Raw genomic sequence first — 27012 nt, forward strand, 5'->3', positions numbered from 1 at the left:
TCTAGAGGCAGAGACACTTGGGGCCCTCACGGGTGGTGGCGGTGGGGGATGAGCTTCTCCCCTTAGAAGAAAACCACATCCCCCAAAGCAGACCTGCCCTAGCCAGAGTGCTCTAGGTTGCACCAGGCCAAGGCCAAGGCCAGCCGGCCATTTGGTCATTTAGCTAGGCCATTTGGTCTGCTGCTCTGGAAGTGAGTTAATTCAGTTAGTCCTCATGAATCCATAAAGGAGGCACTATTAGCTCTACTTTACAGATGAAGAGAAAAATCTACAGAGGTGCCCAACCTCCATGGCCCAGGCTGGGACCCCTAACTCCAGAGTGTGGGTGCTGCTCAACCCCGGGTTATGTTGCCCTCTCTGGGCGGAAGCAGGGCAGGCTGCCTGGAGAGAGCCTAGGGCACTCTGGACGTGGGTTGGATCTGCCCCCCCTGTGGGTCAGCCGTCCCTCCCTGGGGTCTGATTCTCTTTCATCCACGGGTGAGGGTGCTCCTGCCACCCCACTCTGTGCCCCTCAGCTGTAGCCCGGAGCGGGTGTCCGCTGTCGGGACGGGGCAGATGGTGCTGGCTCACCCCGCAGGTACAGCAGTTCTCAACCGTGGCTGACATGGGAGTTGACTGGGGCACTTAAAATACTCATGTCCGTGCCCTGCCATGGGAGAGTCTGATCTGATTGGCCTGGAGTGGAGCCCAGATAGGTTGGTTGGTTGGTTGGCTCGTTGGTTTTAAGATTCCCAGGTGATTCTCCTGCCGAGCTGGGCAAGAGGAAATGCTGGAGTCAGGACACCTGGGTTTGAATCCCGTCCCACCGCTTGCTCTTTTATTGCCCTGGAGCTACATAACTCGCTTTATCTGAGACTCAGTTTTCCTCATCTGTCTAATGGGGATGATCTCAGCCTCAAATAGCAGGGTGATATCCATGTGAGACTGTGGATGTGCTTTGAAAACTAGAGGACCTTATAAAATGGGAGGGGTTATCATGGGGCCGTTGCAGGAGTAAACGCCATGCCAGCCCCCACGCCCCAAGGCCTCCGACTCGGGTCGTCTCTGTAATATTTTTGCAGAGTGCATTTGAGCACATCACAACCTCCCTGCCTGTTGCTATGTCACTTGCCCACAGCCTCCCTGTCCTCTAAACCCTCCGAAGAGGAGGATTTTATGGGTGTGCGAGCAGCACTCCGTGGTGGCTCTAGCTACAGGAACCCCACTGATGGATGGATAGTATGCCCTAGAAACCTTTTCTGAGGGAAAATATTGCATCCAAGTGGGAAGATGGCTGGGCAGGGATCTTGAGGATGTCAAGCCGGCTGGAGCCTTCTGGAACTGCCCGGCTGTGGACAAACACTGGGGCTATACTGCCACCTTGGGGCAGCACAGGAAACTGCAGCTGAGTTTACGCCTGCCCTCCGAGGGTCATTTTGCTTAAGCCGTGGTCCCAAGGAGTCCATTGCGGGTGTTTGTTAAACTCACAGAAGCAGGGGACCTGTCATTGCAGGCTACCTGAGCTAGAAGCTTGGGAAGGCATCTGGGAATCCGTACTGGGGCATGCCCTCTGGGCAATTCTAATGCATGGAATCACCCAATTTCTCCGTGACCCAATTTGTAGAAATCAGGGCAACTTCAGAACCCCTCGTTCAGAAATTATTAAGAATGTCAAGACAGCGACAGCAGAGCACTAAGCCAAGCACAGGCCCTGCGTGACTGCATGGGATGCATGCCTGGGAAGCCGGCCCTGTTCTTAAGCCCTCTGGATTTGGAGGGCCACCACTTGCAGCGACCACGGGTGTTAGATGCATCTTGAGTACTGGCTCCATTTGATGTGGTAGGTGAGAGCATGCGCCTGGAGGTAAGGCAGTCTTTGGACAGGATTTGGGCTCTACTACTTATGACTTACGTGGCTTTGGACACATTCCTAACCTCTGAGCCTCATCTACTTCATCTTCAGGTATTGGGATAATTTCTATTTCAAAGAATTGCTTTGAGAATATAAAGTCACTTCTGTGATATAGTAAATGCTGCCTCAATGGAATTAGTCCTGCATCCTAGGCTCCGTGGTCGGGTTTTAGGATGTGAAGATGAAGTAGACTGTGGGCTGACACTGTAGTGGACAAAACAGCCACGGAAGTCCGCCCTGACCAGGGGACGGAGGTGTGCCCAGGTGCCCTTAGGAGGAATATCTGCATAGATATTGTCCCACAGGGGGTGCAAAGACTGTTGTAGGGAGGAAGCAGGGATACAGGGAAGATTTGGGGTGTGTGTGGGGGAGGTGGGCTTCAGGCAGAGAGAGCACGAGCCATACGCGGGCTTGAGGCTCTCTGTGACGGAGGGAGGGTGTGGATAGAGAAGCAGCTGGAGAGGAAGCCAGAGGAGAGCTCATCAGGAAGGACTTTGGGGGTCTTGCTGAGAGGTTTCCGCTTTGGACTGAAAAGACAGCATTTAAGCAGAGGATGCGCCTGACGGGATCTGTGTTTCAGAAAGCAAATCTCTACTGTGATATCTGCGAGGAGGACCTGGCAGGAAGGAATGGCAGTGATCCAGGTGAGAAAGGAGTGTGATTTGGACGAGGCAGGGCAAGTGGAGAGCAAGGTCAGATGGGAGAGTTTTCAATGAGGCGGCTGATTCCTGGGACCTGGGCGCTTGCTGGACGTAGCAGGTAACTGAGGAGTCCGCAATGACACTAGGGGTCAGGCTACAGCAGCTGGGTGGATGCTGGCTGGTACCATCCTCTGGGATTGCAACCAGAAGGGGAGGAGGCATATGGGGAGAGAAGAGGGGAGAGTTTAGGAGGAAAAGTGATGAGTTCAAATGTTGTTCTTGTTTTTGAACTTGTAATTTGTAAGGTGTGAGATAAGATAGGCAAGGTCCCTGAGCATACAGGATGAGTCTAGTTTTGGGCACATTGAATTGGAGTTGCCTGGAGGACACTGGGTGGAGAAGACACATTTGACTTTCCCATCACCCTCATGCTGACATCCAGGTTCAAGAACAAGACCCATTGTTTCTACCCACAAGATGCTGTTCCTTTGTGCCCCCTTCACTCGCTCTCCATCACCCACACAGCAGGAGAGGGGAGTTGTTGGAGAAGGGGCAGGAGCGGCAGGTGGGAAGGGCTGTCCTTTGGAAACAGGAAGACGGGTTCGGGTGAGGGGAACAGGGTGGTGGTTTTCTGGCTGACTCCACAGGGGTTTGGATGGGAAGGTAGGATATTCTCACAGGCAGGTCTTGCTTTTCTCTGATGGGGAGAAGGCAGTATGGGGAGAAGCATGAAAGGGTGTTGTAGACATGAGGGGATGTGAGAGCGAGACAACTCTAGCAGGTTCCTCAGGCAGGATTTGGAACTTGAGGATTCCGTGATGATAAGCCCTCACTGTGGTGAGACTTTCTCCATCAGGGCTCAGCAGGGTGAGTGCCAGGGTTGGCTGGTGAGGCTTCTCCAGGGTTGAGGTGCTGCAGGGCGGGAGAGACCCAAACAGTGGAGCCCTGGGTCTCATCTCCCTAGGGAAGGGGGCAAAGCCAGAGAGGCTTGATGGGTTGGGAAATAGAATGGGGAGGCCAAAGACTCATTCTCCCATCAGTAAAATGCTGACATTGCAGCCCCCATCAGGTTTCTCACCATAATATAGACTATGATCAGAGTGGGAGAGTGGGGCGTTCAGACTCTCCACGTGGAGCGCTGAGGCTCAGCGTGTGGCTTCTGAGCTTTGAGGAGATGGAGATGAGACTGGTGAAGTCAAGAGCATAAGGAGCAGTGTCTCTGGAATTTGGCCTTGGACCAGCTTGGCATGCTGGGGGTGGGGAGGGTGGCATATGAGCAGGCTGTGGGTGCCAGCCCAGTCCTCCTGGGTCACAAAGACCCTGTGAGGGTCTGATCACTGGAGTGCTGTGTGGGGTGTTCTGATGACCCCTGAGCTGTGTGGGGTAGGGTGGGGCAAGGGGCCGAGCAGCCAGGAGCTGGAATCCTAGATGACCTCATGGATGAGCAGGGAGTTCACAGATGAGGGCTGTCGGGGGCAGAGAGGAGGCCCAAGGGCAGCAGAGGAGCATGGGAGAGTGGGTCCGGCTGAGGTGGGCCCTAAGGGAGGACCAGTGGGGAGAAGACGCCTGGTTGGCCCCCACCCACCCCAGCAGCATGTGGGTGGCAGTAGGGTGAGCAGTTGCTGATGGAAAGGCCAGGAGACAGTCGTGGGGCAGGTGGTGCCAGGTGGCTGGACCAGCATAGCCTTCCGAATGCTACTCCTCCTGAGCCCCTTCATCAACCCCCCTGCAAAGGAAAGTGGGAAGACTCCGGATCCTTCTCTGTACCTCCTAGTGCAACGAGGCAGAGGCAAGGCCAAGGGGCCTGCTCCGTCTTTGCCTTTACTGCTGGGCGCTGGCTGAGGGACTGTACTGCTGAAGGGTCCCAGGGAAGAGAGTTTCAGTGACCCCTTCAGAAAGATGCACGCCCAGCAACAGGCCAACCCCTTGCCAGGCTGGGATGCTCCCAATTACTCTACTGGCCCCATGCCTCGGATGGGGCAGGGTGCTGGGGTTTGGGCTGGGCAGAGTGGGGGTGCTGGGCCTGAGGACCGGGAGGCCCTGTAGGGTGCCGTCGGGGGGATGCATAAAGGGCAGGGTGCTGCTTTGCACCCCACAAGTGGAGGGGACACGTGGAGATTGGGAAGAAGGGGCCCAGGAGGAAGGAGAGGCAGACGTAGGACAATGGCTGGAAGGTTAAGTCAGAGTCATCGGGTGTTCATAGGTTTCTTCTTCACTGGGCAGAGACAGCTGGGGGCTGGGTAGGAGCGGGCGGCAGGATTCATATCGGCCCAGAGGTTCCCAGGAGTTAAGAGTTTATGAAGCATTAGAATAAGCAACTGAGGAATGTTCTAGAAATGCCTTCCTGAAAATCCTCTCCAAGGAAAGGAGACCCATCATGGGCTGAAGGGTAGATTAAGGCCACTTTACTTAAGAGCAGGGGCTGGAATTCACGGATGATGAGGATAGTGAAAGCAGCAGCTGAGCATGCACTGACCACTTGCTGCCCTAAACACATTGCATACATGAACTCAATGGGATATTTTGAACGGATGGAGAAGGGGGCACCCAGGTTTGGATGGGAGGCCGGGTCTGGGGATTCCCCTTGGCCTTGCTTCTGCCTGGTCTGTTCTCCTTGCCCTCTGGAGTGCGGCCTGAGTGGACCCCTGTATGCCTCTCACCCTTCACCTGCCTTCCCTGGGCCCTCGGAGGACGCTGACGCAGGCTAACTGAATGCATAACTTTATTAAATAAATGCTTTGTCATGACAAAAGACAAAGATCAAGGAGTAACATAAATTATAAGTTGAATAAATAGTATACAGCAATCTTCACTTTTTTAATAAAACGTGAGATCCTCTGGCTTTTTTTTTTTTTTTATTTCCTCAGGTACAAAATGCTAAACGGGAGGCGAGCCCCTCTGCATTCAGGTGATTTTTTTTTTTTCTGCTTTTTTTTCCCCCCACAAACTGGTTTTATTTGTCGATTTATTTTTTCATCCTTTTCACCAGTAAAGATTATGAGCATTTATTAAAAAAAAAGTCGAAAACAAAACAAAGGGAGAGAATAGAGCTAAGATATGTACGTACGTAAGACTACAGAGAGCTACAGTAATATGTGCTGTGGTTATTGCTGTCTTCAAAAAAGAAAAAAAAAAACCGGTAGACAACTCGGAATCTGAAGGAATCTTGTCTGACAACTGTCTATCCATGTGGGCTACTGTGTGGTGGTGGCGGCAGTGGGAGATTGGGGACTCAGGCTGGTGGCGGGGGAGGGGGGGACCAGAGAAGTTGGGGGTGGGGACGGCGCAGGCGGCTGATGCACTCCACCTTCCCTTTCCCCATCCAGAGCGAGGAGTTAGAGAGGGGGCCAGAGTCTGTGAGAAGGGCTAAGAGATATACTCCATTAGAAAACCAAGAAAATATGTTTATAAAAAGAAACAAAAACCTAGGAGAAAACAAAAGTGGAGAAAAGTGCAAAAGTAAGTCTTGCACTTTAGTGGTTTTAAAAATAAAGACAGTACAACGCCCAGGTGGCTGGCTGGCAAGTCCCCATCCCCTTTGCCACCACTTCTCAAAACTTGCCTCCTTTCTCCAAAAATGTCCTCTTTGAGCCCAAGGCTTGCTTCTCCTTGGCCCATGTCCCTCTGAAGTTCCCACCTGCACCGCAGACCTCTGGGGGTGGGGGTGCTGAACAGATGGAGAGGGGCAGCCCCCGGGCCCCCTTGAGAGGGGCGTGGTAGCCGTGTGGCTGCCAAGAAGCTAGGTGGTGGGCGAGCTGTGGTCGGGCCCACCTCCCCAGGGGAGGGGGCTGACCCTGCAGGATTACCATGGAGACCACTGAGACGGTGATGGGAAAATGGGTGAGGAGACAGGAGGTAGACCACATAGGGCCTCCTGGGCCTCCCGTCCTCCCCTGTCGGGGGGTTGAATGTCCCCAGGCCTGTCTGTCCAGGCCTGGCTGTCTGAGAAACTTTAGAGTCTCTTCTGTCCCGGATGCCCTGCTTTGCCCAGGTGGGTAGGGAAGCTCTGGGGGACGGAGGATCAGTCCTGGTGAGGCCTCCCTCAATCACCTGGCCCCGGTGGGAAGGACAGGTAATCGGCTCCCTGCTAGAGTGAGGCATGAGTCAAAGGGGGATGGGAAGAGGCCTACTGCTGGCTGGGTGGGTGGGTGGGACAACATTTAGTCTTGAGGCCACAGAAAACTCCAGAGCCTAAGGCCTGGAGTCAAGAAGATCCTTGCTCAGGATCCCAGTTCGCAGCGCTTCCCACCAGCCTCCCCTTCTGCCCTGCTTCAGGGACGCTCCATCTTCCTCCATGACTCCCTCCCCAGGTCAGGCCTTCCTCTTGGGAGGTTAGTCTCATCCGTCATGAAGGTCCAGCGTCCTCTAGGGAGTGGCCAGCTGAGCAGAGTCACTGCAAGTACTGCACTCACAGATTTGGGGGAGTCAGCATGAACTTTGGAAACCCAAAGACACTGGTGGAGTTACACCAGCCCTACTCTTCCCCACCTCATGGCTGACTGCAAAGGGCCGAAGGAAGGGGCAGACACCCATTCAGAGTCCAGTAAACAGCAGGGGAGAAAAGAGAGAGCCCCTCTCAGGAACAGGGGCCTTGGGAGGGGTATGGGGTGGGGTATGCGATTCCTGGCTCAGTCTTTTCTTAGGGGGAATGGCACCCCAGTATCCACGTGGCAGATCCCAGTTAGATGACTGCTCAAGATCCACAGAAAGAATGGGCAAACAGAAGAGTGAAGTGGGAAAGGTGTACAATACTGGCCTAAGACACAGAAATGTGTCGGGGGTTTGGGGACAGTCGTGCAGAGAGATGGGGCACACGGACGCAGCAGGTCGAGTAAGTCCTCGTGGCTGCCAGCCCCATCAGGCCCTTTTGTCCTATGACAATCGACCATCTCTCCTGTCCCAGCCAACTGTCCTGTCGGGGGGGGGCAGAAGACTCCCCCGGCCGAGTTCCGTAGCTGCAAGTTTCCCACCAGCTGAAATCTATTTGCTTCTCCGCTGTCCCTCCTCATGGCCCCAATTCCAGTGCTAGAGTGGTCTCTATGGTGTCACGCCATCAGGAAAGAGCGGAGAGAGCTGTGTTCTCAGCGAGGAGGGGTCTCCTTTGCCAGTGTCCAAGCCCCCTTCCCGGGCAGGCTATCTCTGGCCTCCAAGGACAGCCCTGTGGCTGCTGATTTGTTGAGGAAGTCAGCGGGGTCGGGAATTTTCTTGGTTCAGAATCTGGCTAGCAAATGACAGCACCGTCGGGGCATCCATCTGTCCTGGGCCTTTCTTCCATCCTCTATCCCAGGGAGAAAGCCTGCACTGGCCTGGGGTCATGTGAAGAGCTTGAAAGGCTCTGTCCTCAGTCCTTCACTGCAGGGTGAAGGTGGCCACTTGCATGCATGGTCTTGTCCCTCCAAAGGCACAGACAGCCTGTGCCGATTCTTGCTCCTGTCCAGTGGCTAGGTTCTAGAACCCACCTAACGTTACTCACCTTCCCTGGCTCCCAGGCCTGGAGTCAGCTCATTTCTCTCTGAGAAACTGCACCCCCATTCTCCTCTTTCTGTCCTCTTGAATCCCAAAGGACTTAGAGGGTGGGGAGCCAGGAAGTTGCTCTTGGCTTTGTCCCACTTTCTGTTGCTTTGCTCCAAAGCTAGAACGGGGCAGTCCCCCACCGTCCCTCCACTCCCTCTACTCTGGCCTGCGAAATCGCTTTTACCATTTCCCTGTATTTAAACCCGTTCACTTCCATCCTGCTCGCTGCCATCTCTCACTTCAGTCTCTCTCCTGCTCTGCCGGCTTCAAAATGCAGGTTCTGCCTCGTTGAAAGGAAAAGGCTGGGCAGGACCCGGGGGTCAAACTTGGACCTGATGGGCTCCTTTGGTGCAGGGCCCAGGGCCGGTGACTTCCAGAGGGTCTAAAGGCTAACTCAAGAGGTGCTGGGGACGTGAGGGGGGTGCCCCACGGAGCACCCTCATCTACCTGGCTGGGTGGTTCCTACGGACGCACCTGCACCCGGGAAATTGTGAAGGAGTCCAACACCGTGGCCCGCCGAGGGCTTGGGTCTGCCGCTCCTGGGGGGCTGGCAAAACCGCAGGTATGGAGTGTGTTAGAAGAATATGGATTTTCTTGGTTTTCCCAGAATGAGGAAGCTCCTCAGTGCCCCCAGAAGAATTATGAAAAGTTAATGCAAACCTTTGACAGAAAGGAAGGAAGGAAGGAAGCAAAAAAGAAAGAACACAGATGTATATGCCTTATATATGACTACATGGAGCCTCATAGAGAAGTCCGTACGAGGCCGCATTTATTTCAGCCTATCCTCCCTCAGAGAGGCTGTGCTAGTAGTGAATGGAGTGCCACGAGGGGCTGGAACCACCCAGGTGGGCGTGTACTAGTCACCTCAGAAGAGCAAGTCTCTCCACTCGGAGAGCGTACTGCTTTCTGAAAGTCTGCACGGGGACTGAAGTACGCACACATACGTCATCTTTGTGTATCTGCTTCGGAAAACCTATCTATCTAATAGCACTCGGTTATTCATTTGCTTTGTCTTGAGAGGAATGGAATGCATTTTAGTTTTCATAAGTTTTGGGGAGGGAGAACCCTCTGCTGGGGGAAGGGGAGGAGGGGCGGGGTCAAGCCGGGCGCTTGCTGGCTGGAGGTGGAGATCAGGTCCAGGAGAGGCACTGACCCCTTCCGTCGTTTCCTTTCTCCCCCTGCGACCAATCCACCAAAACCCTCAAGGGTGCCATAGAATGCCACACCTTGGGCCATATCTTCCAGTGCCTAAACATCTCCCAACTGAGGCCAGGGCTGGACACGACAAGGTGGGTCCAGCCATGGTCCCGGGGATCTTCCCTTCCTGCCCACATTCTTCTTTCCTTCTTCGAAATTTGGTTTGTCTCCCCCTCTCCTCTACACGTGTCCCTTCTCTCTCTCTCTCATTCCTCCTCCCTTCCCTCCCTGTCCATTCAACTTGCCTCAAAAAGAAAACCATTTTCAAGGGGGGGTCTCCTTAGCTGTTTGCATCTCTGCTGTTGTCGGTTTGAAAGTTGAGACCTTGCTAGAGATTCCGAGGTCCTCAGTTTCCTCAAATAGATATATGTATGTTTTTTCCCTTAAATGAGATGAAATGAGTGGCGTCCTGGGGTGGAGGGAGGTGCTGGCTGGAGTCGGGGCTGGGGGTGGGAGGGGGCGGGGGAAGGATGGGGAGGGGACGCGTCACTCAACGTTGCTGCTGTCGAAGGTGTGGCACTGAAAGTCCCCATCGACATACTCCATGCCTGGCAGCTTCATCCCGTACTTGTCCACGCACCAGCAGATGCCACGTTTGCGGCCACGGGAAGGCTTGCACTGCAGTGGGGAGAGCGACAGGCAGTGAGGATGGCGGTGCCCCCCCCGCCCCGGACTCTGCTCTTGCCTGGCCCCTGTTCTGGCCCTGCTCCTTGTCTTCCCCGCCCCAACTATCGGGGTTCTGGTATGCCCCCTGCATGGGGGATGGCCCCAGGGGGAAATGTTCATTTAGACAGTCTGCCCGTGGCTAGCTCTTACAATCTCTTTTATGTCACCCTTTCAGGGTCCTCCAACTTGGTATTCTCCATATAGCTACGTGATCTGGTGGTGATGATGATGATGGTGATGATGATGATGCATCATTTCTACAGCTTTATCAGGTAGCAGACACTACTTAACACTTCCTACAGAGTAGGGACTGTTCTAAGTGCTTTACAAAGATTAATCCATAATCCCTCATAATTGCATAAGGACAACAGGTACAATTATCATTTTGCATGCGAGACTGGAGGCAGAGACATTAAATAACTAGGTAAGGAGGACGCAGCTCATTAAGTGGGAGAGCCAACAAATGACTCAAGGCCATCTGGCTCTTGACCCCCAACTTAGACGAAGGGTATCCTTATGGAGCATCAGGGTCACCTGGGAGGGAACTTGTTAGAAACGCAAAATTCTCAGAGTCCATCCCTGAAACTCGGGGGTGGGGCTCAGCAATCGGTGTTTTAACAAGCCTTACAGGTGATTCTGATGCTCCAGGAACTGGGAGAACCACTGGCCTAAGGTCATGGGTACCACTCGAATAGGCTAAGTATTACTGGTTAACCCACAATAGTGTTGCCCAAAGGGTAGGCTGGCTGTGAATGGAAGGTAGATTATTTCAGGTGGTACCTGCTGAAAATTTGTTTTGAAGTCATTATCTCTGTGCATATATTTATGTGTGTGTTTATCAGAAAATAGCACATACAACATGTGAAATGACACAGTGATATAAAGTTTCCTTTTTAAATGAATTCACGTAAGTAAGGTGGATCACTAAAACGGAAGCAGATTATAGTACAGGAGGGAACGGGGAAACTCCTGATTATGGTACTTGCGTGGATATTGGAGGTTCAGGAAACACTATTGTTAATGACAGAAATCGTAAGCATTTAGAGGTAAAGGTTTTCTGGCAAGTGCCACTTTCAGGAGCCCTCTGAACTTGGGCGCGGGGGACGGGGGCGTACCTGCTTTCTCTTGTAGAATCCTTTGCGGTCACAGTTGGGCAGGTACACGGCACGAGGGACCATGCGCGGGCTGGCTTTGAGCTCCTGCAGGGAAGCCTCCATGTGTCTACGGCAGGGGCCCTGTGTGAGTACGGCAGGGGTGAGAGACACGGCAGGACCCGAGGGGAAAGCACCTCTATGTGCAGAATGCATGGCCCAGGGCACTGGGGGCCCGAGGGTTTATGGAGAATTTTGTTCCAAGTAGTCGCTCCCAAAGATCTCTCCTCCTTTGTACCTGTCATGCACTCTGGGTGTAGAAAGTGTGCAAAGTTTGCAAACTCCGTGAGACTTACCTGCTCAGATTCCTGTCTCATCTCAGGTGCAGAGATGACCCGGGGATGGGCAGTGTTCTCAGCGCCCCCCACAAACTTGGACTGGGTCAGCTTCTTTCTGCGATCCTTCTTCACGGCCTCGGCCTTCAGCTCGGAGATGCGGGTATGCTTGGGCCGGAAGATCTTGGGTGAGTAGGTCTCCTCTGCCATCTCAGAGGTGGTTGGCTCCTCGTGCTCACGGGAGTCCCTCTCTGCAGGACAAGGAGGCAGAGGGTCAGTGTCTGGGGCTGAGCCACAAGGGCAGAGCCTGAGGCTCGGAGGATGTCTGCCCTCTGGGAGCTTCCCAGACCGGGGGAAAGCAGGGAAAGAAGGAGGACGTAGGAGTCAGCACTCGTACAAGTGCTGGAGAGTTGCTGGTATGACTGGAGTCCAGTGGAGCAAATCTAGGAAGACTTCGCGGAGTGGAACGGGATTGAAAAGGTCAGGCTGATAAATGAGGGCCAGCATGACAGGAGGGACAGGACATTCTGGAGGCAGGAAGGGGATAGTAGGAGGGAAGTGGCCTCTGGGGGTGCTCAGCCTCTGGTGAGGGGCTTGCTTGCTGTGGGGCTGGCTAGGTAGCCGAGGCAGTGGCTGAGGTGGGGCTGCCAAGAAGAGCACAAGCTAGAGATGCAGGCTGATGGAGGAAAATAGGCGACAGCCCAGCGTGGCCAGGAGAGGCCAAGTCTATCCCCAAGTGGGGTCTTCGTGCTTCCAGGATTGTTGGAGCTGAGATAGATTTTGACTTGGGAAACGGAAGCAGGAGGGTCCTCGGGATCTAGACTAGCAGGGTGGTGGGGAGCATCATGGAGAGGAGGGGACCTGAGAGAGCCAGACACGTGGGGCCTGGAGGGGTGCAGTGTGGGTGGGGGGACCTGGTCTTGCTCTGGCTCAAGGCTGGCTCTGTGCTCTGGGCCCTGGGAGGCTGGAACAGAACTCAGCTCCAGTCCAAGAGAGGCCGGCAGCTGGCTGGGGCTGGAGCAGTTATATATAGGATAGACTTGGTGACAGTCTATACTTAGCTGACTTATGACCTTTAAAGAAGTAGGACTTTGTTCATTTATTGGTTGATCTGAAAATTCCACCCCCTGGCCTTTTCTCCATCCACAGACTTCCAGTACATTCTTATCTCCTGGGCACCCTTCTCTGGGCCCCCCATTCTCCTCTCAGCTCCTTGACCTGCCAGCCTTGGCAGACCGAGTGGGGAGGGCTCCATTGCTCTTCCCAGGTGGGCAGGACATGGCCAGGATGCCCACAGTGAGGCCAGGTGCAAGGTGGGTTGGGCAGGGGCAGGGCAGCCTGTGTTCATTGCCTCTTTTCTTTTCAAATTTTAGAAAGAGAAGAAAAGGGCTCTGGAGTGACCCCGAATAACTCAAATGAGATGAAGGAAAATCCTGTTCTCCACCCACTCCACTCACTGGGCTCTCCAGGAGCCACAATGACAAGGCCCTGGGATGGGGAATAGAAGGAGAGGGATCCAAGGAAGTGGGGATGAGGGGATGCACAGGGAAGGAGAATCTTGGTGAGAAGACCCTGTTTTGTGTCCCCAGGGGCAGGAACCCTCTCTCCAGGGGAAGTTCCAGGTGTGGAGTAAGGGAGGCATTTGGGGACCTGGCCTAACCCGGTCAGGACGGCAGGTGGCAGGAAACACCTGAGCACCTGTTTGTCTGTTGGCTTGGGATTTGTCAAACTTAATTGAACAGGCAGGGAAGTTCCCCCGCCCTGAAGAAGCCTCCACAGGTCTGCAGTGTTTTGGGTGGTTAGCTGATTTAGATATTTATCCACAGAGAGGAGGCGAAGTAGTCACAGGAGAGGTTGATGATGGGGAGAGAGCAAATGGCAGAGCAATGGGCAGGCTTTCTCTGAGCAAAACTCAGTGCCAGGACCCATCCCCCGCTTGTGGCCTTTCCCTCCCTCTTCCAACCTTGCCTTGACTCCATGAAACCTACTGTGATAGTTAATCAGCATGGCGATGTGCCTGGTAGGTGGACGAGAGCCTTCAAGGGTTAGCTAAAGGAGTGACGTTTGGAGTAAAGCCACTTTTCTTGGTTGTGGGACAAGCTAGCATGGGGTGGCATGCAGGGAGGAGCAGAGCTGGCTTGGTGGACTCAGTACAAACTGAAAGGCTAGGGCTCTGGGATCTAGCACTTAGGCCCAAACCTGAGGCTCAGGTTTTGGGGAGAGGTGCGTGGAGATGAAAAGCCGACTGTGGCGTGGAAGGTCTGCTGAGCCCATCTTGCTGAGTGATCTGAGATGCTTCACTCAACCTCTCTGGGCATCACCAAGCATTCTGACTCTGAAAAAGTGGTTGACCACTGGTAGGAGAGAGGGCAAGAGATGGTTGAAAGGTGGGGGGCATTCTGGGTGTGCGTGGTCACGCCCCTTCCCTAATTAAGATCGTAAGCAGATGAAGTGAAGGGGGGGTGGGAGGGCCAGGGGCTGACCAGCACCTGTGAGAGGGCTGAGCGGCTCCCCTAGAGGAGCTGGAGGGCCAGCAAAGTGTCCTCAGGGGCACCTGTGTGGCTGGGCTCCAGGAGTCCCCTCTTCCATGGGGGGGGATCCCAGGAAGCTGCTTACTCCCAATGGCAGGCTGTACCAGCTCCTGGAATCCTTCCAATAGACCGTCGTGTCCATCTCCCTGTGTCCAAGCAGGGACAGTCCATGAACATATCTCAGAGTGCTCTTTCTAGTTCTTAAAGACATCTGGAACGGGGGCGCTACCCCTCCTCCTCCGGTCAGAGGGTGTCGTCCACCAGATGTGGCGTCACCTCTCACGGGGCATCTTTCTCTGGCCTCGGGGGACAGGGATGGAGGCATGCTGGCTCACAGCACTCTACGTACTGACAGCTCTTCTCAAGACCCTCCATCTTTTAGGACCTTTTCTAAGAAATGCTGTGGGCTGCCCTTAACCTTGACTCATTTTTCCTGGGAGGAGGATGGGGCTCTTAACAGTGGTTCAGTAAACTTGGGAGCAAATTTTCTTTGACCTTACTCTTTTCTCCGAAAGTGTTTAAGTATGGCCTTGGGGCTAAGTACATGTTGATGCTGGAAAACGATGTAGATTCCTGTATGTTCCTTAAGGAACTCAAAGCACTTCTGCATACCCTCTCTCCTTCCCCAGCCTCACAGAGGTGGGGTTCCTGAGGGCATACCTTCCCCAGTTCACAGGCTTTTTGGCTGTTTCCGAAGGGCAGGCTTAAAGTTTTGATGTGCCTCCTGGCTTTTGGTGCCACTTGACCCCATGGGACCTATTACATAGGTGGCAGGAAAGTGGAGTATCGAGGATACTCATCAGGGTCTTGTGGTCCCCTGCAGGCTCCGGAGACAGTGGAAACGTAGCACAAAGCCAGTGCAGAGCTACGAAGACTAAATGGCTGGAAAGTAAGACCAGAGCTGGAATGGCAGAGCCAGCAAGCCCTACTCAGTTGCTTCCTGGCCAAGTCATAAATAGGCTTTCAATTTGGGCAGGGTTTATATTTTAGATAAGAGAAGCAGGCGCATGTAGAAAGGCGATCATGTGCTCTTTCATCGAGAGAAAATGGACCAAGGTTGCAGAGGGGATTTAGGTGGGATGAAAAGGGAGGACTTCCTGGTGAAGTTGCCCTGCACGTGAACAGCAAAGGAACTTCAAAGTGCAGGAGGTTCTGGAAGCTGTTGCACAAACAGGTCAATACCTCCCATGGCCAGTAGGTGGCGGACTAGACTGATGGCCGCGCAACATGTCCCCAGTGCTTATTTCTAGGGACTGTAGGCAATTTTAAGATCTGGGACTTACGTGCTGCCCTCCCAGACTTCTCTGACAGCTACCCAAATCCTCTCCTTCTGTGTGTCTGCAGCACGCATTTCAAGAGTCAGGGGGATGGACAGGTGAGGACTGGAATAAACCCACATACAGGGAGGGTGAAGGCAGGTGTGAGAGCCAGAGGCTCATGGCGGGGAGAAGGCAGACCTGTGCCTAGCCCTCTGCTGCTTCTCTAATCTGCAGCTGAAAAGTGATCTGGGGTAGAAGAGAGACCTGTCTGGGGCCTCCCTTCCCATCTCTAGATGTCATTTTGAAAGGATTCTGCAGCAGATGGAAAATGTGGAATGCTCAGTATTGTTCCCTCCTCCAAGGGCCCATGAATTCCGAGATCTCATCCAAAGACCAAGGAAGTGAGGGCTACCACAGTGTCCTGATGGTCGCCTTTGGGGTGGGTTCTGAGTCCGGTCCGCCTCCCGAGCCGCTCTCTGATGGCCCCTGCCCCTGCCACGTCGGGGTGGCCAGCTGTTCCTCCTTCATTCCTGAGGCACTCCCGGGTCACGCTGCTGCACCAGCTGCCGCGGAGGCACACACAGGTACACATGAACACCTGCCTGAGGACTACGCCATTTTCCTGTCCCAGCAAACACAGAGGGTGTCTGGCTGTAGGCCCAGCTGCTATGGACCCGGAGGCATCCTAGGGTGGGCAGTGCCGCTCACAGCAGAGCGTACAATGCACGCCTCCCATCAAGCGCCACCATGCTGTCCACACTCACCCTCTGGCTGTCGCTGCTTTCTTGCAGGGCGGGTGTGTGTGTGTGTGTGTGTGTGTGTGCCTGATGGCGCACCAGCAGACGCAGGCACATGCTCTTAAGAAGCCTTCTGATTCCATCCTGCTCTCCAGTCCAGTGATGGAGGTTTTGGGGACCTGTTGCCCCCTGCCATCTAACCCTCCATCCTGGGGCTCTTAGTCATGCCCTGGCACCGTTAACACCCTGGTCCCGGGCTGGTGGTAGTTTCCCACTCTATCTTAACCTCATCATTGAACTTCAGAGAACTCAGGGTGGCCCAGATATTGCGACGTTGCTTACGGAAATTGAAGAAACCAAGGCGTACTTGGAATTCACAGCTCAGGAAGAATGTTGGGCTTTGCCAGGCCACCTGGACCTGGGGAGAGGAAAGTCTCTTTTTCTAGCCAGGAGACAAGATTGGTTTGCCCAGAATCTCTCTACAAGGAATGAAAAGGGGAGCTGGGTCTCCTCTGGCTCTCATTCTTACTCCTTCAGTGGAATTTAAACAGTAAACTTCCTAAGGGTGGAGCTTTGTCATTTATCTTTTTCTCTCCATTGTATGGTATTCAGTATATAATCTTTAAATGGAGAGATGCACAGATTTCCTCGAGAGATAAAGAGAAGTGGGTCTAGAAGCGCATCTGTAACATAAACTCGGGCACATCACAGTTACATGGATGCCTTGAGAGGTCACCTCACTCATGCCCCTGCCTGTAAGCCTGTAGCTGCTGCAGAGGGAGCCGGGAAGCAGAGGAATGGGTCTCAGGGGTACGCCAACAAGTGGGGCTCCCCTGGGTTTATAGGGCTTCTTTGATCTAAGGTCGTGCTATCCATTACAGTACTCACTAGCCACATGTGGCCACTTAAATGAATAAATATGAAATCAAATTACAAATTTAGCTCCTCAGTTGCTCTATGCACTTTTCAAGGACCCATAGCCACAGCGGTGAGCGGCTGCTGAGTTGGACAGCGCAGATAGAGAGCATTTTCATCCCTGCAGAAAGTCCTGCTGGACAGCTGGTCTGAGGGCACTGATCCACGCCGGGCTGCGGCTAGATGCTTTGCGCCCCCTCCCCACCCTGCCCTGCTTCCCCGCCAACCTGCATCCTTCTGCTTTTTGCTAGGACATGCAGCTTACGGGGAAATGATGGATTGGCTGCTCACTGTTTAAATTGTGAGACGTGTTCCAGTCTCCTGAAGTCTGACCGTTTCCCAGCTGTGGATGCCAAATGAATCAATGACACGGTGTGTGCATGCCTTTGCATAAAGAGAACGGGCACAGGGCGGTAGGGAGGGGCTGCTGAGCCTTCCAGGGGAACTGCAGTGTGCCTCCTCCTAGCCATTCCATCCCTGGCCAGTGTCTGCCTTGCCCCAGTCTCTCTTGGAAGACACTGTTTTCTTTTCCTCTGTGGTCAGTAACAGACGTGCATGTTCTGGGCTCTTTTTAACATGAATTATGGGCTGAGAAGGAAAGGAGCACTGTCTTTTTAAGGGGAAAACAAACCCAAACAACTGTAATCCTACAGAACAGTTGCAAGAAGACACTGTAGGGGAAGTTTGACTTGGGGTGAATGGCAGAGGCGGGAAGCAGGTGCAGAGCCTCAGTGACTGGACAATGAGGACAACAGGCTTACCCTGCTGAGCTCCTTTCCAGCCCCCACCCTGTTTCAGGCCAGGAAAACTAATGTACTCAGGTGCTCTAAACCAACAGTGAAGTTGGCCAACGTAGGTGTGTAACATCTCTACCCTAAGCAGAGAAATAGAGACACCATATAGCATGGTGGGTAAACAGTCGGAGTAAGAGTCAGACTACCAGAAAGTCGGATTGCCAACCCCAGGTGAGAGGAACCAGTCCCCACCTAGAGAGCTCCCTCCAGAAGTATCCCCCTGTCTAATGGCAGTCCTTCATGCTGCATTAAGGCACTAGGTTTCCTTCCAAAAGATGGAGAGAGAAAAGGTGACCCACTGCTCTTGATGGCATAGATAGGGCTGCTGTCAAGTTGGTGACACTCCCCCAGAACGAAAGGCTGGGGTCTCGCTCACACATCTCCCACTGTCCTGGGAACAGAGGTAAAGAAAGGATCCCCCTCATTTTTCTCTCCTAGGGCCAAAGGAGGATTGAGGGTTTCGACTCCGGTACACATTTCTTTTTTTTTTTTTTTTTTAAAGATTTTATTTATTTATTTGTCAGAGAGAGAGAAAGATCACAAGCAGGAGGAGTGGCAGGCAGAGGGAGAAGCAGGCTCCCTGCTTAGCAGGGAGCCCGATGCGGGACTTGATCCCAGGACCCTGGGATCATGACCTGAGCTGAAGGCAGCTGCTTAACCAACTGAGCCACCCAGGCGTCCCCCGGTACACATTTCTTGATCTCTGGGAGGCAGCTGGTGATACATTTACACATGAGAAATACACACTTACGTACCGACTCCCAAGATGAGTATCTCTGGCTGGGTTTCTCTAGAGCTGGGGAAGGTAGAGCATGCTCAGTAGAAACGGCTCTATCTGTTCCTCACATACACCCCAAACCAGAAGAGAATGGAGGGACTAGGTAGAAAGCAGCCTCTGAATGGAGAAGGGGGAGAGGGAGAGGAAGCACTTGGCCCTTTGTCTGAACTGGCTACGTTTCCAACTCATGACTCATGGCGGTCCATTCAGAACATTACAATTAGGCAGCCACCTTTCCTGAGAATGGTCCAGGATGACCAGAAGCGCATGTCAGGGAGCAGGCAGCCAGAACTCTTCCCCAGTCCCCCTAAGAAAAGAGAGTTGCTGGGGGTCAAACAAGAGTCTTGTGGTGTCTGGCAATCCAGATTCAGACTCTTCCTTTTGGACCCTTCAGGGCAGGAGGAGAGAGCAGACATTACTTCCTTTCTCAGGTTGGGGGTGGGATGCTTGCTGGTGGCATCTACGCTTTCCAGTTGGGTGGCTACTAGCCACATGTGGCCATTCAAGCTTGAAATGTGGCTAGTGGGGCTGAACTTAAAAATTTATTTCATTTAGGGGCCCCTGAGTGGCTCAGTTGGTTAAGCGTCTGACTCTTGATTTCGGCTCAGGTCATGATCTCAGGGTTCTGGGATCGAGCCCCATGTCAGGCTTATGCTGGGTGTGGATCCTGCTTAAGATTCTCTCTCTCCTTCTCCCTCTGCCCCCCCCACTCTAAAAAAAATTATTTCATTGAAATTAATTTAAATTTAAAAACTAATACTCAGTGTGGTCATTGGAAACTTTCCGGGTGTGTTTGGAACGACTCAGGTGCATGAATCTAGTTTTTCAACTGTAAATTGTATGAAACTTAAATATACAGATCAAGTATTTTTAATGAAAATTTAGTGTCCAAACTGAGATGTGCTGTAAATGCAAACTATACCTCAGATTTCAAAGACTTCATATGGAAGAAAGAACGTAAAATATCTCATTGTAACTGCTTGAGTGTATGTAGAAATGATAATATCTTGGATATATTGAATTAAAATAATATGGTTAAAATGAATTTCACCTGTTTCTTTTTGCCTTTTTAAAAAATGTGGTGACTAGAAAATTTGAAATTATATGTGTGGCTTGCATTGGATTTCAGCTGGCCAGTGCTGTTCTAAAGGGTCTGGGATGAGAGTCCTCTTTAGTGGGGTGACAAAGAGAAGGTGGAGGATACTCAGTTCAGGTGTGATGGTACAATCTGAATGCTTCAGGATAACTAGAGCCCACCTAAATCACCTGTGCGAACCAGCAAAGGTCAAAGAACGCCAGGTTCTGAGTACAAATTTGGTCTGGGCCTTGCCTCAGGATTTGGCAAGGGAAGGCCGGTGTCTGATGGTTGAGGTGGAGGGATGAAAAATGAGGAAACTAACCTCTTTATATTAAAACTCCCCCAGGGTGCACCTGGCAGGTCTAACCTATTGGGAGGAGGTCTGATCTGCCTCCCTCTTAAGAATCCCCCAAGCAAGGAGCAGCCCCAGCTGCAGGATATAGTCATATGGCTCTCGGCTTTCCACAATTCCTGGAATCCATCTGAGGCCCCCAGCTGTAATCAGGAGGCCTGTCTCTCTTCTCCTTTGGAAAGATGGCTGACATACCTGCGTATGTTCCCAAACCCGGTGACTTTCTTGCCCTCTTCCTTATCAACTCTTGGGGCCTGGGGGCCTGTGGTTTCCTCTCCCCCTCCTACCCTGCCCCCACCCCCCCCCCCCCCGGAGCTCAGGTCTCCTCATCCTGCTCGACTGACTCCATGAAAGCCCTGTGCTGGTGGAGGCTGGTTGCCATGGGAAGCTGGCTGCTTCTGGGCCATGTTCTCCTTCTACACAGTGGGCCAGAGGGCCTGCCTGCCTTCCCACATTGGCAGAGCTCCCTGCAGTTCAGGAAAGGAGGTTTAGTACATGGACCCGAAGCCTGGGCTCAGCACCGTCCCTTTCCACCCTCCTTGTCCCCATCCCTCACTAAACCACTAGCCTAAGCCAGTCTTGCTTCCAAGACTGTGTAGGAAAAGGGATGCAATAGAGTGTGATTGAAAATAAAAAGGGTGTTGCATTCTCCACTTTGGGGCCAAGTTACTTCTTCCCTTAAAAGACAGCACTCCCAAGTTCTGAGCCCCCAGTTCTTCTTCACAACCCCCACTATGGGAAGACAGCATTGGGCCATATTTGCTGAAGGCCTCCTGGCAAGTTAGGCCGGGCCCTGGCGAGAGCCCTAGTGACTAGTGAAGAAAGGCCGGGATAGGGGCATGGGTGTGGAATCAAGAGGATGGTAAGACTGAGTTCTAGCCCTGACTCTGCTGCTAATTCTGCACCTAATTTTGAACAAGTAACTTTGCACTCTCCGCCTCAGTGTTCTCATCTATAAAACAGTCACTTTGAGTGCTACAATCTGTGGGTTCTTTCCAGCATTAACACTCTTTGGCTAATACGTAGACCATTCCTGGGGAGACACTAGGACTGAGCTGAGCCAAGTGGCTAGGTAGGAAAAGCCACTTTGTCTCTCATAGAGTTTTTCAGTAGCTCCTCTGGATTTATATGGAAAAAAAAAAAAAGGCATCGTAATAGAAATCGTGGGAAAAAATGGAACTGGAAGCAAAAATGGGAGATCCTGTGGATATGGGGCAGTGGGTAGTAGAAGCTTAGACCTGGCTTCCTTGTTTATTTCCTTATTTATTTTTGCAAATATGTAATAAATCTTATTGTTTTGGAAAACATATCCAGATTGCCATTTAAGGATGCTCTCTGGGGATTGCAACTTTTGGACCAACATAGTAAAAATGCAAAACAAAAACTCAAACAAAACCCCTCCACATTGCCTCCTCGTCTCTCACCACATCTGTTCTCCCACCCTCTTCATTTCTGCTCCCTGTTGGTCCCTCACTGGTACCTGGTCTGTTTATGGAGTTCTTCCAGTTTCTCGATGCAGTGGGCTCAGAGTATGTGGATCCCTCCTCCAGAGTTCTATGTTTTACGCATTAAATAACCCAAAGTTTCAAAGGCATTGCTCAGGTATGAAGTAAAAACTACAGACAAAAATCACCTTCCTTTCCTGCTAGCCCCCTCCCCCCACCCCTTATTAAGGGGACCAGGGCTTCTGTTGGGATTCCTGCTCCCATGCCCTTTGCTGTAACCCTCATGGTGACCTCTGCCTCCTAGGTCAGCCGGGTCCTCCCTCTGCAGCTGCAAACCCACCTGCCCTTCAAATCCAACCCAAGCCCCAGCACTAACTGGCAGCAGCTCTGGCCTAAAACTTGAGCCCTCAGGGAATGCCCTGGAGCTAGGGGATGGAGAAGGGGCGGGGGAGTGGGAGGGAGAAGAAAAGAGAAATATGGAAAGAAAATGAGCTCTCACTGTGGCCAACTGTCCTTGCCCTTCCAGTCTGAGCTGACACAGCAGAAAGAGGGGGCGGGAGGCAAGAAAAGTCAAGTTAAAAGCACCGTCTCGGTCTGTTGTCTTCCCCGCTCCCACTTTGGTTGGCTCAGGGCACAGCCAGCCTCTCAAAGACTTATTTCAAAGGGAGGGGGTGCGGGTGGGAAAGGAATCTGGCTCCTTTGGTTTTCCATGAGCTTGTTCAACCCAGACACAAATTTGGCCAATAAACCTAACTCTGGGACTTGACTTCAACAGGGCATTTGGACCAGGCTTGGAGTGGATGCCAGGGTGATGGACGCCAAACCCCTCAAAGAAGCAAAGGCCAAATTCATTTTTATTTAGGTAATATTTTTTCGTTCCCAGGGTGTACTTTCTGTCCTCTCTCTCTTATTTCTCAATGACAGAACTGAAACTCAGAACCCATTTCTCCCTGTATCCCAAGCTTAACGTCTCACGGGCTCAGGAGAGATCTCCCAGAACAGGGCAAGTACGTATTTCGCCCTCCTGCCCAGCAAGCCACAAGGGTCCTTCTGCAAACAATGCCCAAGCAAAGCCCGGTGCTTCCTTGACTGGACCCAGCTCACCCATATTTACTGAGCTTGGCTCAATAAATAACTCCAGTCTCCCGCCTCCCTCCAGCCTCACACACACTGCCCTCTGTTTCTATATCTATCTTTGCCCCAGAACTGGCCAAAATAAAATGCAGGGCTCGGAGCGCTCCCAGCACCCAGTTAGCGGGCGGACTCGCTCTCCGGTTGGTTGCTCAGCAACGCGCCCAGCAAAACACCAGTCTCCGCCCGCCGGCCCTCAGCTCTTCCTCCCAGCAGCTTTGGCTGCCTGCCACCTCGCTCTCCTCGACTCCCCGTTTCGGATTCTGGAAATGCACTTTTTCTTTTGGTTAAAAAAAGATATGTATCTATATATCTTTCTTTATATACGCATATATCTTTTGACTTATGTGGGCGTATATATATGCATATATCATCCCTATCCGTATCTGTATCTGTATGGCAACCGCAGGAGAGAGAGGCGAATCCAACTTCTCACTGCTGACTTTGGTAGGGGGACATGGTGGTGGGGTGTTGGGGAGCAGGATTTTTGGTCAAGGGAGCCGACATTCTCCTCCCTCTCTCTGTTCATTTCCCTCTCTTTATGAACTGTCTCTGCACCATCTCCAACTTTTTGGGGACCTACTCAACGGTTTTCGAGTTGAAGGACTCGAGCCCGGAGCGCCCACTACCATACTATCTTCCGGGAGGAAGGGGTCAGCTCTTGTAGCCATCCTGCAGCCGTGGTCGGTCAGGCACCTGCCAAAGGCGGGGTGGAGTCGCCAAGAAAGTCTGGGGTGGGGCTGGAAGGCAACTACGTGTTCGCCAGGAGGCACCTTGAAGATGGGGGTTGAGGAATGGGCAGCAGAAGTCTAAAGGGCATCTTGCTTGGGACAAAAGCCGGTGTGTGTGTGTGTGTGTGTGTTACGTTGAATTGGAAAGTTAGATGATGAGCCAATTTGCTCTTCCAAGCAATTGCGCGCGCGCGCGCCCTGCGCGCACACCCTCCCCACCAACCACATCACACCAACCACACGGTTGGGCAAATAAAAGCCGGGCCAGAAAGCGGCTGAGTGATACCTTGCATACTTTCGATGTGACCGGATTATTACCCAGAGCGCTCTCTTCCAAGCCAGGAAATCGATTCATACCTTTTCTCCACTCCTCCCCCCGCCCGCCTCCGCCCTGCTAAGCTTTTCCAAATCCACATCCCCCAAGATGAGAGCGGCCAGGACCGCCTTTGAAAAGTGGCTCTTAATAAAAATAACTCCACAAACCGGCCTCTAGGGCCTCCGGGGCCTGCGCGTTGCACTCCGTTCCTTTTTTGCAGGCTGTAATCCAGAGGACCACTGCCTCCCGCAAAGTGCGGGGCGGCCGAAGGCGACAGGCAAACCCTGCAAGGTTTGCGGGGATCCAGGTTGGACCCAGGAAAGTTTTGCCGCTTCTCAAGTGCTGACGCAGTCTTATCCTACGTGATAGTGTGTAGTTTGTAGTTACGAAAACTCATATTAGGACACCCTAATGGACGGGATAGGTGGGAAAAAGGACATTGCCCCAGTGAAAAACTACACCGAAAAAACATCATTTAGCTAAGTCTTAACCCCTTTAGGAGAGGATTAATAACCAGGTTGACGTTTCAGAGCCCAGATTTTTGTGTACAGCTCATTAGACTTAAAAAAAAGTAAGATCAGGAAAGTCTAAAAAGAACCACATTCTAAGGAGCGGGGTCAGAACTGTTCTGATCAGAACGAGGAGCTCTGTCAACCTTTTAAACCTCAGACTCGAGAAGCAGAAAATTTGGGGGCGGGGCCACCCGGGGGCGGGGCTACTTGGAGGCGGGGGGTAGGCTCCCGGAGCGCGGCTTTTCGGTCTCCGCCCAGTTGATTTTGCATTCTGTGTTTCCTGGGCCCCTCTTGCATTTACACCACACCCACTTGTGGTCCGGTTTGAAAGACTGAGGTGGTGGTGGTGGTGGTGCGGAGATTAGCACTGGCGGGGAAGTTGGGATGTCTGAGTTCTACATCCCTTCTTGCCCCTATATCCACCTTTCCTCCTAGGTAAAATCTGAACTGGGGCGGGGGAAAAAGGAATTAGATTCAGGGACGAACACTCAACAGGGGAACAGAAACCCTTCTTTCCCATTTCTCCCCGCCCCCCCTCAACCCCCTACCTCCCCACCGCCGCCGAGCGTGCTAAAGTAATTTTTCCCTTCCTGGAAGGAAAAAAGGTATTTTGCATTTTAATATGTTTTACCCTGTGCCACAAACAATCATACCGAGTCAAGAGCAATGGGTGTGCACGTGGGAGGGGCATCAAAGCCCCCACCCTAAAGGCGTTAGCTTTCAAGCGTTTGTGCGTGTGCGTGCGCGCGAGTGCGTGTAGGGGTAGAGGGAAAGACTCGCCAGGACCGACTGGTGGGGGGAAGGGGCAGGGGCTGGGAGGGACAAAGGTGGAATTACCACAGAAGACCAGTAACGCCTCTCTCCAGGTCCCTAGTTAAAGCAGTATTTTAACAAAGAGATTTTTTTTTTTTCAAGTTCGGAAAAAAACCGTATTGGGTGGGTGGAGGAGGGAGTTGAAAATGTAACATGCACCTTCTCAGACTGGGAATTGAGTACCTGGGGGTTTGGACCTGGAGGCCGAATGCAGCTCGGAGTCAGTATGCAGACGGAGGGGGGGGGGAGGGGAGGGGAGGGAAGGGTGGGGGTAGGGGCGAGAAGAAGGAGCGAAAGCCGCGAGAGGGAGAGGCTCGGCTAAGAAAGCAGCCCCGGGGTAGCTGGATCCGCCAGGCTCCAATTCCGAAGTGCAAGGACCCTCCCCGCCCTCCTCCCGGGCTACACCCCGGCTCCAAGCCACTTGCTGGGCCAAGCGCGCGGGGCCAGCCTGTCCCGTGTTCCCCGGCCGTGCGCCGTGTAACTGACTGGCACACTGAGCGCGCTCACCGATCTTGGCTTGCTCGCGGTAGCTCTTTTCGTTGAGGCAAACCCCGCGGCCGTGCAGCAGGGCGTGCAGCGGCTTCTCCTCGTCCTGCCGGGGAAGGCAGCGAAGCCCCTGGGCGCAGCGCTCAGTGTAGACGCCGCACGACTGCCCCTCGGCCAGGGCGCAAGTCATGCAGCAACCGCAGCCCGGCTCTTTGACCAGCTCGCAGCCCAGGGGGCTGGGGGGGGCACATGGAGAGGGCTTTCTCGTCGCAGGGCTCGCAGTGCACGAAGGAGCCCAGGCCCTGGGCCGGCCCCGCACAGGAGGCCAGCAGCAGGAGGACCGCGGTGAGCACCATCTTCTCCGAGTCTTCCCCTTTACCTTGGGGCGGGGCACGAGAGCGAGCGTTTAGGGAGAAAGGGACCAAGAGGGCGCCCGGAGAAATTAAAAAAAATTTTTTTCTGGCAGGTAGAGCAGGTGCCCTCCCCCAGACAATTGCAAAACGTAGGGAGAGATGGAGGGCTGAGGTGCCTGCAAGCAAGTCCCAGTTGCAAGGATTAAAGGACTTGCAACAGGTTGGGGGGGAAAGAGCAGCGCCAGGTGCACGCGGAGGGAGTGGAAGCCGGAGAAACAACCCCCCCGGCCAGACCTGCTCAGAATTACAGGGAGGAAAAAGCCAAAAATTGTTCACCCCAAAGCAACCACCGGAATAATGAGCTCGGAGGCTGTGGAGGAGAAGGGGGTGGGGGTGGGGGGAGAAAAAAATGGGTCTGTCTTCAAAAATTTTGTTTAAGATCTAAAATGCACCCTGCTCCTTTCTAACCTTCAGCTGCCTGCAGCGCGCGGCTGCCGAGGAACAGGTAAGAGGCGGCGGCGGTGGCCGCAAGAGTGGGGGAAAATGTTGAAATCAAGAAATTAAAAAAAAAAGCCCCCAAATCCCAAACCCTAACACCTCTTTGCTCCCACTCCGCCACCACCTCTTCGAAATCCGCAGGTTCTGCGTGAAGCTCGAAGAAGGGTGCAAACGGAAGAGGGGGTAATTCAAAGGAGCAAGAAAAGAGAAAAAAACCCACACCGATTTGCCCCTCTTTCCTAGCTCTTTTCCCCCCGGCAGAAGTTTCCAAAGAGACTACGGGCTCCGGTGGAGCAGGCGCTTTTAAATAGACGGCCCCTGGCCGCCAGCCAGTTTGTAGCTGCTATTTGAGCTCCCCAACACCCAACCCAGGCGAGGATGCCAAGGAGCTTTGCAGTACAAACTCACACGGGGTGGGGGTGGGGAGAGGCCTTCTAGACGCACGGGGGCTCCCCTGCGCTCCCGGAACAGTGCCCCCCTCCCCCCCGGAATGTAAGAAAGGGGCTTGGGGGACAGGGCTGGGCTGCCTACAAGGGGGGGCGGTGGGGGGCGCGAGTGGAAGGGAGAATTCGAGGAGCTGGTGGACACAATGAAGAGTAACGCGGTCTCCCCCTCCCTCCCACCCCTTAACTAGCCAAGGCCCAGGCTGCAGGGAGAAGCATTTTCTTATTAGCCAAGTGGATATATACAGTACCCAAACAATTCTTCCCAAGCTTTGGGAAATGGCTGTCTGCTAGTGTCTAAGTTACTATGTGAGGGTGTGTGTGTGCGTGTGTGTGTGTGTGTGTGTGTGTGTGCGTGTTTGAAGGGGAGTGTTAGCATAGGATGGCCAGCTGAGAGTAGTGAGGCTGAATTAGAAAGAAAAAAAAAAAAAGCAAAACTGGATTTTCCCCCTAAAGGTCCGGGGAAGGGGATTTAATTAAGAGCATTTTTCTTGCCAGTGGAGTG

General features: G+C 53.1%; 1 protein-coding gene across 1 annotated transcript; it reads right to left on the bottom strand.

Annotated features, from left to right (window-relative positions):
- Window positions 1-5243: 5243 nt before the first annotated feature.
- Window positions 5244-26336, bottom strand: IGFBP5 (insulin like growth factor binding protein 5). The gene is given in 6 exon segments (XM_021703072.2): window positions 5244-9861; window positions 11025-11144; window positions 11357-11586; window positions 25235-25457; window positions 25459-25592; window positions 26287-26336. Coding segments are annotated over 5 exon segments (816 nt in total). The 5' UTR covers window positions 25570-25592; window positions 26287-26336; the 3' UTR covers window positions 5244-9729.
- Window positions 26337-27012: the final 676 nt, after the last annotated feature.

This window comes from Neomonachus schauinslandi, chromosome 3, assembly GCF_002201575.2.
Source record: "Neomonachus schauinslandi chromosome 3, ASM220157v2, whole genome shotgun sequence".
Lineage (NCBI taxonomy): Eukaryota > Metazoa > Chordata > Mammalia > Carnivora > Phocidae > Neomonachus > Neomonachus schauinslandi.